This window comes from Cucurbita moschata, unplaced genomic scaffold (assembly GCF_002738365.1).
Source record: "Cucurbita moschata cultivar Rifu unplaced genomic scaffold, Cmos_1.0 Cmo_Scf00002, whole genome shotgun sequence".
NCBI lineage: Eukaryota > Viridiplantae > Streptophyta > Magnoliopsida > Cucurbitales > Cucurbitaceae > Cucurbita > Cucurbita moschata.
Genome location: NW_019268518.1, coordinates 5,271,286 through 5,285,899, shown reverse-complemented (window position 1 = coordinate 5,285,899; position 14,614 = coordinate 5,271,286). Strand labels below are relative to the sequence as shown.

The following is a 14,614-nucleotide window of genomic DNA, read 5'->3' as shown; positions in this document are numbered from 1 at the left end:
ATAGGTTGTGGAAAATTTAATTATATCAACACTCCATCACTCTCCCTCACTAGTGGGTTTGAAAATTTGTAGAAGACCCATTAAGTAGAAATTGGAGTTAACTGGGGATGAAATGGTATCGCAGGGGTTGGGGATGACATTACAGGATTCAAACTCAAGATGGGGTTGGGATGACATTACAGGGTTCAAACTCAAGATGGGGTTGGGATGACATTACAGGGTTCAAACTCAAGACGGGGTTGGGATGACATTACAGTGTTCAAACTCAAGACGGGGTTGGGATGACATTACGGGTTCAAACTCAAGACCGGGTTGAGATGACATTACAGCGTTCAATCTCAAGACCTCCTTATCTGATACTATAAAGTTTCTGGAATTTTATTCAAATGTCAACCATACAAAATATCAGAATAAATACAAGGTACGACAACTCTCATAAAAATATTTTTTACTCTACACAAAATCTTAACACATACCAAAGAGAATACAAAATAAAAAGAAGATAAAATCCTAAGACACAAAATTACAATATTGCACTTTGACTAGAATTTACAACAAATTGTAACGTACTTTTCATTTCCATCTTTTTAAGATTAAATTCATAATTTTGTCTTTATTAGTAATATAGATAAATGTAGTAATTTCGTCAACTCTAGCCGCGATGGTGTGTTATTGCAAGAAGCAAGGGAGGACCTCAACCATCTTATGGGAGTGCCCTTCTGTTTGCTCATTTGGAGTAATTTTTTCAAGACCTTCAAAGTTGTTAGGGCTTGTAGAGAGGATATTTCTTTATGTTTAAGGAAGTTCTTCTGAACCCTCCTTTTTTTACATAAATAGTCTTGTGTCAGGCTTGCTTCTTTGCCATATTGTAGGGCATTTAGCTTAAAAGGAATAGTAGAATCTTTAGAAGGGTTGAAAGATCAAGTTAGGAGCTTTGGGAGGCAACTAGATTCAACTCACCTTTGTGAGTGTTTATTAATGGAACTTTTTGTAGGTGGTATCAGCTTGGCTTCATTCTTCAATATTGGATTTTGTTCTTGTATTATTGAATTTTGTTCTAGTATTTGAGGTGTTTTTTTGTTGATGGACTTTTCTTATGTATACCCTTGTATATTCTTTCATTTCTCTCAATGAAAACTTGATTTTTTTAAAGAAATAATAATAAACAAATAATTCATTTATTTATTGAAAAAAAATGAACCACAGCCAACAACTGGAGAAAGTATCAATGACCAGTAGCTCCATCATATATACACAGCACAAACACCCACAAGGGTAGGTAAAAAAGGAGGAAGAATCGGTAATGATGCCATCATTTGGTTTGCAACTCACAAATTAACACAAGTCACAAGGTAATGCTAGTTACAAATAAGTTGACGTCAAACCAACAAAAAAAGAACAGAAATAAATGAAATACCTGTAATCACCCTTATTGTAAAGATGTGCATGCAAATCCTCCAAAACTTTATAAAAAATAACTCCCCGTAATTTCGTTAACTCCGATCGTACATCTTGAAGTGCACCAACCTACATGTGAATTGGTGTCATCTCAATAGAACAAGCAAATCAGCCTTCAAGTACTAGAAATAACAACTATATGTGTGAACATGAGGAACCAAAAGAGGAACTTCTGGACCATTAAGTTGAAATAGAACTAACAGGGGGATGGAAGAAATGAGCATAACTCTATTAAATCCTAGATTCAGATTTTCAAATCATGATACTATCCCCTAATCCAGTTCACTTCTCATAAAGTAACAGAAATTAACTCCCTTTACCCACTCTCTCCTCCCTTTTTCTCTCTATCCCTTTTCACTCCTCTCATTCTTCCCACCAAACACTGAGTAATGTCACATCAGAAAGGAAGTGATGAACATAAATATTCCCGTGGGCACCAGAAAAGCTGGGAGGTAAAGTTTTCTGAGTGAACTTACAGTTTGAAGCCCTTCCCGCTCAAGCATTAATGCAGATTGAACATGTAGCTGAACTGCTGCATAAAATTGCTTTTCTGCAATCAGTTTTTCAATTCGCCCTGGAACCTGAGACAAGTTTCAGAAGAAAATAATGTTATCCACAACTATTCAGAATGAAGACAACAGTTTTCGACTAAAATTGAACACCTTTTTTAATAGAAGACCTTCAAAGGTAGAATATTATGATTTATAACATAAGATCACGTTCATAATATGCTTTCAACAAGTTACAGATTTCAGATAACCACTGTTGGTGATAAAAACATTTTTGTTTTCTTTTTAACAAGAAACAACTTCTCATTGATATAATGAAAAGGAAATGTTCAAGGGATACAAACTCCCAAAGGGAGTTAAAATAGAGAAATAAAAAGAAAAATCAAGAACCTAGAGGCAATTACAACCAAATAGAGCTCAGCCTGGGAATAATAAAACTATACATGCTTCACGCATTATTAAAAACTTCTCAGGCACTAGCTCATCCAGCGAGGCAGCTTTTAAAGGTACGTCATTAAAATAAGCCGTAATAACTTCCTCAGTGAAAGGCCACTTAAATCGGAATTTTATTTCAGAACCAATCAGAATATTAAAACCACTGGAAAATGACAAAATAAATGCTATATTGAACACCTTTTGAGATGTTCACGCAAATAAATTCCAATAATTTCCCCAAGGAAAGGCCACTTAAAACCAGATTTGACCTCCGCCCCTAACAACCAAAATATAAAAACCGAAACATGCAAAGCTCCATTTAAACTTCCAGCTTCCAAAAGTAAAGGTGAATGGTCAGAAAAAATACGAGATTCTATTGATACCCTTGAATTGTCAAACAACTAATCTCATTCTTTTGAAACAAGAAGTCTTATCAATCGAAGAAGTTGATCAATTTTCAGTCAGAAAGTGCAATCTTGGTCTCCTGAATTAATACCAAAATTGGGCAATGAAGCTGAATAAATTTCTTCAAGCTGTTCTTTCAGAATGATCCTCAGATCCTTTAGTTTCCACAATTTAACTTTTACTGTTGAAACTCACAATAATCAACTCAAATACATTTTAAAAATCAATTGGGAATTGCTGGCGATATTAATTAAAGAGGAAAAATTGCTTGTAATTGCTGGCGGCGGAGGAGAAGTACTTGCCGGAAGAGTTTTACAAGTAGCTGAATTTTTACTAAAAGTTCACTCTCATTATCTTGAAAAAGAAGACCAAAAGTCTCTCCATAAGTGTCCTCCAAAAAACAGTCATTATTAGCCCCAAAATTCTGAGGTTCCAAGAGTTGAGAGACTGTCCCCCACTACATAAACTAACGTTAGATTTCCCATCCAAATCAATCAAAATGTAATGAAAGCGCATGAGAACCTGCAAAAATTGGAAGAGGCAAAGACACCTTTAGTTAAAACAACATTTGAACTAAGAAGGGAGAAATCTAATTGTGATCGGATGTTGGGAGCTCAATTTTCCGAGGATACTTGATTCGCATTTGCTGAAGAATGGACTTGATTTGGCATTGTTATTAGAAGCCGAGAACATGATTCCTCCCGAACATCTTCATTAAAAGCTGATTTTTCCAGATTAGGGAAGAAGAAAACCGCAAGTGTTCCTTTTGACTTCAATACAAGCTACAGAACAATCAGTCATATGATGTGTTAGAAGAAAGACTAATAACGCCACTAAAATATCCACCAATTGCTTGAAACGTGTTGAGCTCCCAATATGTGAAAGGTAAATTGTTTATAGAGGTCCAACCTCCATATCCTTCTGCAAAATCTAGATGAATATGCTTCCTCTCGACCAATTTTTTTGTTTTAAATGGAAATCTCTAACTAATCTTCATTTTCCATTAAAACGTGTCCTGTCAATACATGATCCAACTTCAATAAAGCCTTATCAGCCATGAATGGATTGATCTATACCTTAACTTGGAAATACTATTCCAAAGCATCTTTGATTTTTTCCAAGAATTGTGAGCAAATCATCTGGACACCACCATCAAATCACAAAATTCATATTTGTCACATCTTTAGCATTTCAACCCAAAGGAGGTACCTCTTAAATTTCTTTCTGAGGTAAGCCGTGAACAATGTGTATCCATCAACCTCTATATAACTGCAATGATTTGATTTTTCCTTCAACACTACCAACAAAAGAGCTAGACGAAGTCATAGGTGCATCAAACAAACACTTCGATGAATCTAACTGAAGACGTCCATCGAACTTTCCAAGGAAATCTTTTAGCATTTCCCAAAAAGATCAGCCATCCTTTTTTTAATAGACCAGCTTTTATGTGAATCAACTTCCTTCCACCCAAAGGTCGCTAACAACACACTATAAACTATCCAAGAGAGAACTTATTGCTTTTCCAGACGCGGAATACCAGTTTCATCTCTGCTTGCTTTAAGAATTTGGAATGCACAGGTGACTGCAAGAAATCTACCAAAGAACTTTCAAACCAACGTACATGGGAGATTGAAAGAGGAATTCTCAAATTATGCTTCATTTCTTCAATAAAGAAAACGTCATCTTGAGACCAAAACCTTTAAAAAGTGTTGCCTACACAACAACCTCGAATTTCCCTGACCGAGAACCAACCAATTCTTAAAAGTATGTATTTTACATACAACAGCTTCTTAATCTCATATATCGCAAAATGCAAAACAAAACAAGTAACTAACCTTATAGGAAATGATTTCTCAAAAGAATGATTACTTCAAAGCACAATCTGCTAATAATCATCTGGTTGGAAGCTAAGAACGGATGGATAGATGCAAGTGAAAACAGAAGAGGGGAGAGGATTTTGGAAGGAGTGGGGGCACAGATTTTTTTCGACACACCTGTTTTGAGTAGGTTGATTTTCCTATGCTGTTGGTGATGTACACATTTACAACCAGAAAATTAGAGGCATACCTTAGCAATGCCCTCAATTTGATCTAGAAGGGATATTATGTGACGCAATGTAACCGAACGATACCATAGCTGATGCAACTGCTTACTGCGGGCACTGAAACTTCTTTTGGTATCAGCTAAATCAACCTTCAAAATTGAAACACTCTCGGCAGATTCACTAAATAACCGCAATATCTGGAAAAAAATCAAATTAAAAAATTAAAAAATCGTCTACACCCAGTCAATCCTACATCATCACTCAGCAAGAAAAGCCTAGAACAAGATTTAGTTTTATAGCGAATTATGGAGAATTCTACGACAAATACAAAACAGCAGGGGAATAACTTCTGAAGCATTGTATAACGAATTACAGAGAGCTCTACAACAAAACGAATCATGGAGAATCCAGTATCATTACACTGGATATTTTTTTAATGAATGAAACGAGATACTTATTAGACCAAGGAAATCTCTATGCTGCTGATGGGTTCAGCTAAAAGAAAATATGACTCAGGATTATCAACAAATCAGGGATTAGAGGGAGCATGCAGGTAAAAAAAAAAAGTCTAAATAGACCTGCGAGTAATTTTGAATGGCTTTGTTGAAACCACTGTGAAAAGTATGCACCACTTCATCCACAACTTCCTCAATAACATCATTCTGCTCCCTTAAAATTTGTGCCTCCCCATCACGATCTTTAGATGTTAGAATATGAACAACATGAGGAAGTGAGTCAAACCGTGCAGCAGCCCAACTCTCATCTACTCTTGCAATTTCATTCTTCAAATACTGCATTTAACATAAATACACAAATAGAAAGATAATTTGCATATGTCCTCAAGGAAAATGTCAATTTCGATGGTTGATATTAAACAAAACTATTCCTCTCAGATATATATATATATATATACACACACACATATATATAATAAACTGGGCTCCCAAGTCATATACAGTTCAAGAGAAAAAAAAAAATCATTTCAGCAGAAGGCTAGCTAGGAAAATTAGAAAATTTTCATCAGTTGGGTAGTTAAATGTTCAGGTAGTATCAAATAAGTATGTCTTATGCTTTTCTTTACTCAGAATGGAAAACACACATGGATAAAATAAAGGAATGGATATACCAGAAGGGAGAGCAACAAATCCCACATAGAAAGCCAAGAACTACTTACAATATCAAATACAATTAAGAAAATAAAAGATGAAAGTACATCAGCAAAACGACTAGGAAAATAATCCATGATAAAGTCAATAAATAAACATTCTGCAAACAACTTCTCTCTGAATGCACCAAATATGGGAGGACATATTAGTACAAGCGCAGTATATAGTTCGAGCCTTTACTAAGCCTTTTTATAATTACTAAGTTTATCTAATTAGCCTTGATTGTATGTGTTTTTTATACAACTGCTTGGGAAGATGCCTGCCTCTCTTTTAAGCTCTCGCACTCTCCTCGATACTTACTACAAGTTGCTTCATAACCCCACTTGCCACCCCTCAAAGAAAAGAAATCATAATGAAAGAAGAGGGGTTGCCACACAGAATGCAAGGGTCACTACATGACTTCCAAATTGAATATTGTAATTAATTTTGAATTTTGACTTTTCTGATATGAAACAAGACATGTATTAATAATTTTAGAAAACACAATGGGAAATACAAAAAGAGGAGATGAGAGATTCCTGAAAGCCAATGGATTACATAAAAGACTCCCAATTGGCATACATCAACGAAAAACTGTAATTACAATATTCATTATTGGGGAGCTCCAAGATGAAGAGGGAAACTTGACGAAGTTCCAAAAGCCATCCCTAAAAGCTTCTCCTCTCGAAAAGTTCTCGTACTCCTTTTATTCCATATTTTTCAAAGGGCCGCCACTGCATTGTACATAAAATTCTGGAAAGACCACCAATGTAGGTTCCCTAGATAATCTGTAACAAACCACCGAACTGTGTTTGGGAAAGATACATGACAAATTGAATGTTTTGAGGATCCTATACCTATACTTTGCAGCAAATGAGAAGAAGAACAGCAAATACTGACTATCTTCCCCATCTTTTTTTTGCACATCACAAACCAAAAAGGAGACAAACCAATTTGGCGTTCTTCTTTGCATTCTGTTGTAAGTGTTTAGTTTCAACAGAGTGAATTCCATAGAAATAATTTTACCTTCTTAGGGATTTTAGACTTCCAGATCAGGTCAACAGAGGAGCAGCTGATAACGTCAGAGGTACTACTTAACTAGCTTGACCATGGACTTTTACCTTCTTCTTGAACAGTCCACATTTTGCAGTCTTCTCTATCGTTGAGGATTAGATTCCTTTCAAAAATGAACTATTTTATTTGTGACAAACAAGTAGTTATTTAGTTTAAGGATCTCCAGCTCAGTATAATTCCTTCTAAATTTGAGGTCCCATCAAGCAGAAGATACTGACCAGCATTGGGAGGTGAGAAAATCTTTTAATTTTCCACCATATAAAGCCTATGAAAGACCCCTTTCCAAAACACAATGTCATCTCTTCCAACTTCAAATTTTTCGACTTCTTGGCTTTCCTACAGCATTTTGTAATTGGAACCCATGACCCCTTGTATCGGTTATTGGATTTTGGTAGAAGAATCCAGTCCTTGTTGGAAGCTCCATATTAACTAGCGACAATGACCCTTCATACTAGCCAGTTGAATCTAAGAACCCTCATAAATGCCATGGGTATGCAAACCCATAGTTCACAAATGCTAAAACCCCCAAATCAATTTGATTTCATTCCAAATGGTTGCAACTCTTGAGAATTTGATTTAACAACCTTATTGAGACTTTTAGATCTAAATACATCCAAGAACCTCAAAATGATAAGGAATCACCCTAAGAGAAAATAAGATTCAAATTACCTTGTTGATCAAATATCTCAAGGCAAGAACACTTGTTTGAGATTCCAATCACTCCACAAACAAAATCGATCAAGTCAAGCTTGATGATTCTAAACATGTAACCTAGACTACATAGAATTGCATAGAAACTTAGCCTTTGGCTAAAATAAAACACAAATGCTCTTTTTACAACACTTTTCAAGTCTACTTTACAAAGACAACATACATGGTTTTATGTAGCCTCAAAATGAAACCCTTGACCTTCCGTGAGGAAAAGTGGTAGTCTTCATACTTTATGACCATAATTAGTCACTATGTAAATGCAACCTTGAAGTAAATAAAAAATCTTAAAATACATTAAAACACCATAACTATTGATTATCATCCACCCACAATTCGTAACCATCTAAGAATAAATGAAACTCATCTTCCTTGAAGTTCATATTACATGATTGAAATGTCTTGATTTAAATAAATTCTTCTCAATCATTGCATTTTATCGTACAACCAGGAAGTATTTTAAGAGTTGAATTTGCACATTGCTTCAGAAGACTACCTCAAGTCAACATGCACAGGATCAAAAGTACGGGAGAATTAATCATATTCTAAAACTTGCTACAAGTTTTTTTGTAACACGAAACAAAATTTTATTGACTAATGGAAAAGACAACATGTTCAAAGACACAAACTCCTAGAGGAGCGAAAAAAAGAAAAAAAGAAAAGAAAATATAATACAAGTACAAAAAATTTATGATGTGTGAAGGAAAAGAATCCCAAGTAATTTAAATATCACGAGAAGAATACGATTCAAGCTATTAATCGATGAACTTTTCCAGCTGTACAGAAGGAGAATAGAACTTGCTACAAGCAATTACTCAAACACAAATTAAACCTCCAAATATCTTTCTGTACACCAATATGATCTTATACATGTTCGCATCAAAGACCTTTTGCTTTTCCTTTTTTTTTTTTTTTTTTTTTTTTTTTTTTCTTTTTTTTTTTTTTTTCTTTTTTTTTTTTTTTTCTTTTTTTTTTTTTTTTCTTTTTTTTTTTTTTTTCTTTTTTTTTTTTTTTTCTTTTTTTTTTTTTTTTCTTTTTTTTTTTTTTTTCTTTTTTTTTTTTTTTTCTTTTTTTTTTTTTTTTCTTTTTTTTTTTTTTTTCTTTTTTTTTTTTTTTTCTTTTTTTTTTTTTTTTCTTTTTTTTTTTTTTTTCTTTTTTTTTTTTTTTTCTTTTTTTTTTTTTTTTCTTTTTTTTTTTTTTTTCTTTTTTTTTTTTTTTTCTTTTTTTTTTTTTTTTCTTTTTTTTTTTTTTTTCTTTTTTTTTTTTTTTTCTTTTTTTTTTTTTTTTCTTTTTTTTTTTTTTTTCTTTTTTTTTTTTTTTTCTTTTTTTTTTTTTTTTCTTTTTTTTTTTTTTTTCTTTTTTTTTTTTTTTTCTTTTTTTTTTTTTTTTCTTTTTTTTTTTTTTTTCTTTTTTTTTTTTTTTTTTTCTTTCTTTTTTTCCTTTTTGAATTGAAACTGAAACTGAAAGAGAAAGGTGGAAATGGAAAGGGGGCAATGGAGTTAAAAACTTTTCCTTATTTGGACATGGAAAAACATAAAGATAAAATTGATGGACAATTATAAAAAATCGTGGAAGGAATGAAGAACCATAGCTCATATAGACCAAGAAACTACATGATAATGCACGTCTAAAAGAGGACTCACTGCTTTCTCGGGAGGGACTGGCAAGCCATCAAAAATTCCCATTTCAATCTTTTGCCTAAAAAATAGCAAGCAGGTAATCGTTAGAGCTCTCATTCACTGATTGTTGAAACCAGGCTGAAAGAGAAAAACAACCTATTATAACAACGAACTAAAGAAAAACAGCAGAGTATTCACAAATAACATTCCTAAAACGAATTGGGCCAATGCAGGCATTTTGAGGGACTGTCAAATCACAAAAAATTCAAATTTCAAGCCTTTACATAGAAAAGAGCAAACAGGTAATTGTTAAATTGCAACTCAAGTCATTCAACTAATTCTAGAAACCAAGCTGAAAGGGCAAAACAACCTATTATAACAATTTTCCTCTCCCCCTTGAGAAGCAAATCTACAGGAAATAACAATATGCAGCAGGAAATTAATTTGAGAAACTAATTTCATTTATTAAATTAAATTTACAAATAGTAAAACCTTGAACCATTTAAGGACAAAATACCTCCTTAACATGAGCATTTTTTGTAATGGGATCAAACTTATAGAGAAAATCCTACGAATTTTTGACAGCCAAATGTTGTAGGAGTTAGGCCACCCACGGATATCAGAAATAATAATAATAACACTCTGTAAATTTCACAATTCCAAAGGTACAGCAGACTACAGTAGACAATGACCAACCACAAAGGGAGGGAAAGCAAAACGGAGACCTATATTTTCTATATTTACACGCATTATAGCAAGCTCAACGCACAAAAAAAATTAAAAATGATTGCATCAACTAAAACCATTAAAATTAATAATACAACCAGAAACCAAAAACCAGATTGCATCAACTAAAACCATTAAAAATAATAAATACACCCAGAAACCAAAAACCAGACTCCGCGTTAGAATTCTCAGAAAACATCAATCAAATACCGACAAAATGTAAATCACCAGCATCCTCGCCCATTAAACCCAACATAATTGAAACAACCTTGAGCGAGATCAAGAGAACACACCTTAACCAAGAGACATAGACCAAATGTGGAAGACTGAAGAAATAAGATCACGCAGGACAATGAGAGACAGAGAAATAATTCAGCCAGAAATATGTTGCTAGCACGGAAACCGACAGCTTTAATGGACGCAGAAGGGGAACCAATTGACACTGCACAACCCAATCAAGAAAGAGAGCGAGAGATTACAGATTGAGTGCCACGGCGGTTGGATGGGCTGATTCGTCGGCCGACGACGGAGATGGGCCGAGTCTAGAACTCTTACGGAATGCTGATGACAGAGAAGAAGTTGAATTATTGCTCTGATTTTGCTCAGAATCAGAGAAACGGTGATGAAGAAGGCAAATGGAGTTGATCCGCCGATTTTACCCTAAAGCGTTATATATATAGTTATTGGTGGTATTTACGGTTTGGGTTCGTCTTAATAAATAAACTAATATTACTTTTTTTTTTTTTTATTATTGAAACTTCGACTTTAACATTTATGTTGGCAATTAATAATATTTATATAATTAAATTGTTATATTTACGTTATCTCGTTTTCCATTTTCTAGATGTTTATTGATCATGGCCATACTTTACTAGATACGCCTTATAATTATTTGGTTTCACATGGGTATTTTTCTTGTACGATCAAAGACGAGATTCCTGTCGAACCATCTAAGCGTAGTGTGAGTGTGGTCGGCTCTGGACTGGAAGGTGTTGCTACTATTAAGTATCACGGTTATGCTCGTCCAATGTGTGTTACCTGTGGTTGTATGCTCATGCCACGTCGAACCCTTTATTTAATTTCATGTTGTATTTTCTGTTTGTACCACAAATCATGTTTAGGCCTTGTATTATAGATGGTCTAACTAGTAGTCAACCTCTCCCTTGATTTTGTATAAAAGGAATCACGTCTAGACCCGACTTTATTCTTACTTTCAAACTCGCTTTCAAAAATCTCCCAGCCCTGTTTTTTAAAACCTTATTCTCAAACAGGGTTAGAATTCTTACTTTCAAACTTGCTTTCAAAAAAAATTTTGCCCCGTTTTTTAAAACCTTATTCTCAAATAGGGTTAGAAACTTGAGTGTACATTGTCCAACCGTAGTCGACGCGAATACAAATTGGTTTTTTAAACCTTATTCTCAAATAGGGTCAAAGGCTTGAGTATACGTTATCCAACCGTAGGCAACGCGAATACAAATTGGTTTGACTTACTTAGTGTTGGGAGTGAGCGTTGCACAATCAAACATAAGTAAGAGACTTGAGCATACGTTGTCCAACCGTACACGACCCAAATACAAATTGGTTTGACTTACTTAGTGTTGGGAGTGAGCGTTGCACAATCAAACATAGTAAGAGGCTTGAGCATACGTTGTCCAACCGTAGGCGACACAAATACAAATTGGTTTGACTCATTTAGTGTTGGGAGTGAGTGTTGCACAATTGCATACCTTGTCCAACCGTAGGCGACACGAATACAAATTGGTTTGACTCACTTAGTGTTGGGAATGAGTGTTGCACAATTGCAAAGTCTGCTGCCTAAAAAAAGTGCAATTGTGACATTAGGCAACTCATGGAGATTCGAATCGAGATTTGACATCCAGATTTAGTACCGGATGACATCAATATTCCCGGCTTATTAAGAAATCGTCCATACACTATTTAGTTCTCAAATTTAGAATCACTCGAACGATAAATTTTTCAATACATTCAGCCACTTTATTTTACTTCCGTACGAACTCGTGCTTTATACTTTCTATGTACGATTCAACTCAAATCCTTAATCCAATACCATCACATTACAAAGCTATAGAAATACACCTCTTCAATGATGGAATTAAAGTGTATTTTGAGTGGTTTTTATGTCATCATTTTTACAGTTAAATAACGCATCAATATCAATCTTAATGCCCTTTCCCTGCGCTCAAATCTCTTATATCATTCAAGCTGCCAGACCCTTCCAACCAATCTTTCAATTTTGCTTCTTTATCAGCCCTGAAATCGTCAAAACGATCGGACACCGAAACTACATCAGTGTCCAAACCAACATCAACCCGATCGTCGCATTGCAACACATCGTTCACTTGACAAGACAGAGGCAGCTCGTCGCTGTCCATATCTGGCTGTGAAGAACTAGAACTAGCTGATAGAACTGATGGTTGGTTAGGTTCTGGCTGAGCCTTATGAACTTCGACTCGTGCAAGATCTTCCACGATGTCGAGCTGTGGCCACTTAAAGTTGCTCGCTGTTTCTCTAGCTGACTTGAACACCGTTGAAATATAGCCACCACCATCGTCATCGCGCGGGGCAATGGCCACACTTCGCCCCCAAGTGGCTGACCTCCAAGTGCTTACTCTCCCTGGTGGCTGCATACCATAAGTACTACGGATCAAGCCTCTTCTTGGCTGTTTGGCTGACATAACAGCAAGAGACTTTTTGATGTCTCTAATCATCTCATCAGCAATGGGAAATCCACATTCTTTCATCGACCTCAACATCGTGATCGAATCCTCCGAATCTTCAGTGTGCAAAGTCGATTCACGAGACGTGTTCGCCACACTATTCTTCATATTGAGAATGTTGGGAACGGCGTTTTTTGTATGCTGTTGAATGTAGAAAAGCCCAGTTGACGGTTCATTTGCGATATACTTGATCATCTCGGCCGAGCTTTCGACTATCTCCACAAAGCCATCAACTGTGGAGAATCCATACATCTTTTCAAAGGTGAATGGCAGTTCATCACTGGGTTTATGAAACATAACAGATGTAATTGCCCATTGAAATGAAAAGAGTAAAAATGGAAAATGAACAACAAATCGTTGAACTAAGCTAATAAAAATTTGGTGCAAGTCTTAGAATTTATAGAAAATGGAAACCTTCTTATCTCCTCCTTGCCGTCCATACTTAGCCTGACTTGCTTACGTTTGGCATTGGGCAGTCCTCAACAACCAATGACTATGTTCACATTAGAAAACAAATCAAATCCTTTCTGTTCTAATACACTAACTTCTGTGTGGGCAGTTGCAAAATGAAACCATAACATAAACCGAAACAAATATCTCGCGATAATGATTTACTCATGAATTAAGCACATACAAGTATGAGTAGTCGGATTAATCGTGGTTGATACACGCGTTACAGACGTGACTAGCCAACATAATATCTACCACATAACTCGACTAAACTCTAACGGCCCAAGCCCACCACTAGAGGGAAACGACATCGATTGGAGAGGGGAATGAAACATTCTTTATAAGGGTGTGGAAACCTCTCCCTAGCAAACGTGTTTTAAAAACCTTGAAGGAAAGCCAGAAAGAGAAAGCCTAAAGAGGACAATATCTACTAGCGGTGGACTTGGGTCATTATAGTTGTCATTATTACGTAAACGGTAAGGCAAATATTAAGTATTTTCAAGATATCTTGGGAAGGGAATGCATAACAATCGTTGTGGGAGCTTTGAGTTCCAATTACAATGTCCAAAAGTATGAGCCATTACCATCAAAACTCGGACCAGATGGAACTACTTAGCTTTGGTTGGATTTTTGAGACAAGGAATTTAACAAAAGATCAGACAAACTATGTTCTTTAAACTTGTTAAGGATCAACGTGAGATCTCACGTTGGTTGGAGGGGGGAACGGAACATTCCTTATAACGATATGGAAACCTCTCTCTAGTAAACGCATTTTAAAACCTTGAGGGGAAGCCCTTGAAGAGAATGTCCAAAGAGGACAATATCGCTAGCAATGGGTTTGGGCTGTTACAAATGGTATTAGAGCCACCAGACACTAGGCAGTATACCAACTAGGAGACTGGCCCCCAAGGGAATGGATTGTGAGATCTCACATTGGTTGGAGAGAGGAACGAAACATTTCTTACAAGAATGTGGAAACCTCTCTCTAGTAAACGCGTTTTAAAACCTTGAGAAGAAGCCCTTTATGGGAATACTCAAAGAGGACAATATCTGCTAGCGGTGGATTAAGAGTGTCACAACAAATGATGGTCGGAGAACTAAACCGAAGCTGAAGCTAAAAGTACCAAAGATAAAGGGAACTTCCTAAGAAACTAACATTACAAAGAACCTAATTCTGAGCCTTAACAGGTTTGGAATCTATCAAAACTTCCTTAAGATCATAATTTAAAGAACTGTAAAAGACTGGAACTATTTTTACGAGGGGGAATGAACAATTCCATCCCCCCCCCCCCCCCCCCCCCCC

The 14,614-nt window shown here is 35.4% G+C and overlaps 2 protein-coding genes across 12 annotated transcripts in view; both read right to left on the bottom strand.

The window, feature by feature from the left end:
• LOC111431324 (exocyst complex component SEC8-like) overlaps positions 1–10,787 on the bottom strand; it is a 38,522-nt gene extending 27,735 nt beyond the window's left edge. For 2 of the 7 annotated variants that reach the window (XR_002708485.1, XM_023067924.1), the window contains exons 1-6: positions 10,417–10,787; positions 9,422–9,535; positions 5,430–5,642; positions 4,875–5,048; positions 1,935–2,039; positions 1,418–1,527 (exon numbers count right to left, since the gene is read on the bottom strand). Coding sequence is in view for 4 of the 7 variants with exons in the window: in XM_023067924.1 (XP_022923692.1) it covers positions 1,418–1,527; positions 1,935–2,039; positions 4,875–5,048; positions 5,430–5,642; positions 9,422–9,514 (695 nt within the window). In the remaining 3 variants the exon portion in view is untranslated. Of the gene's footprint in view, positions 1–1,417; positions 1,528–1,934; positions 2,040–4,874; positions 5,049–5,429; positions 5,643–9,421; positions 9,536–10,416 lie in introns of those variants that run through there. The other 5 variants (XM_023067962.1, XM_023067955.1, XM_023067937.1 and 2 more) reach the window with 4 other exon arrangements.
• Positions 10,788–12,144: 1,357 nt separating this feature from the next.
• The window catches only part of LOC111458823, a 3,756-nt gene continuing 1,286 nt past the window's right edge, over positions 12,145–14,614 (bottom strand). For 2 of the 5 annotated variants that reach the window (XM_023101647.1, XM_023101653.1), the window contains exons 2-3: positions 13,276–13,354; positions 12,145–13,141 (exon numbers count right to left, since the gene is read on the bottom strand). In XM_023101647.1, the coding sequence (XP_022957415.1) occupies positions 12,304–13,141; positions 13,276–13,301 (864 nt within the window). In that variant the 5' untranslated portion in view covers positions 13,302–13,354 and the 3' untranslated portion in view covers positions 12,145–12,303. The remainder of the gene's footprint in view (positions 13,142–13,275; positions 13,355–14,614) is intronic. The other 3 variants (XM_023101673.1, XM_023101664.1, XM_023101681.1) reach the window with 3 other exon arrangements.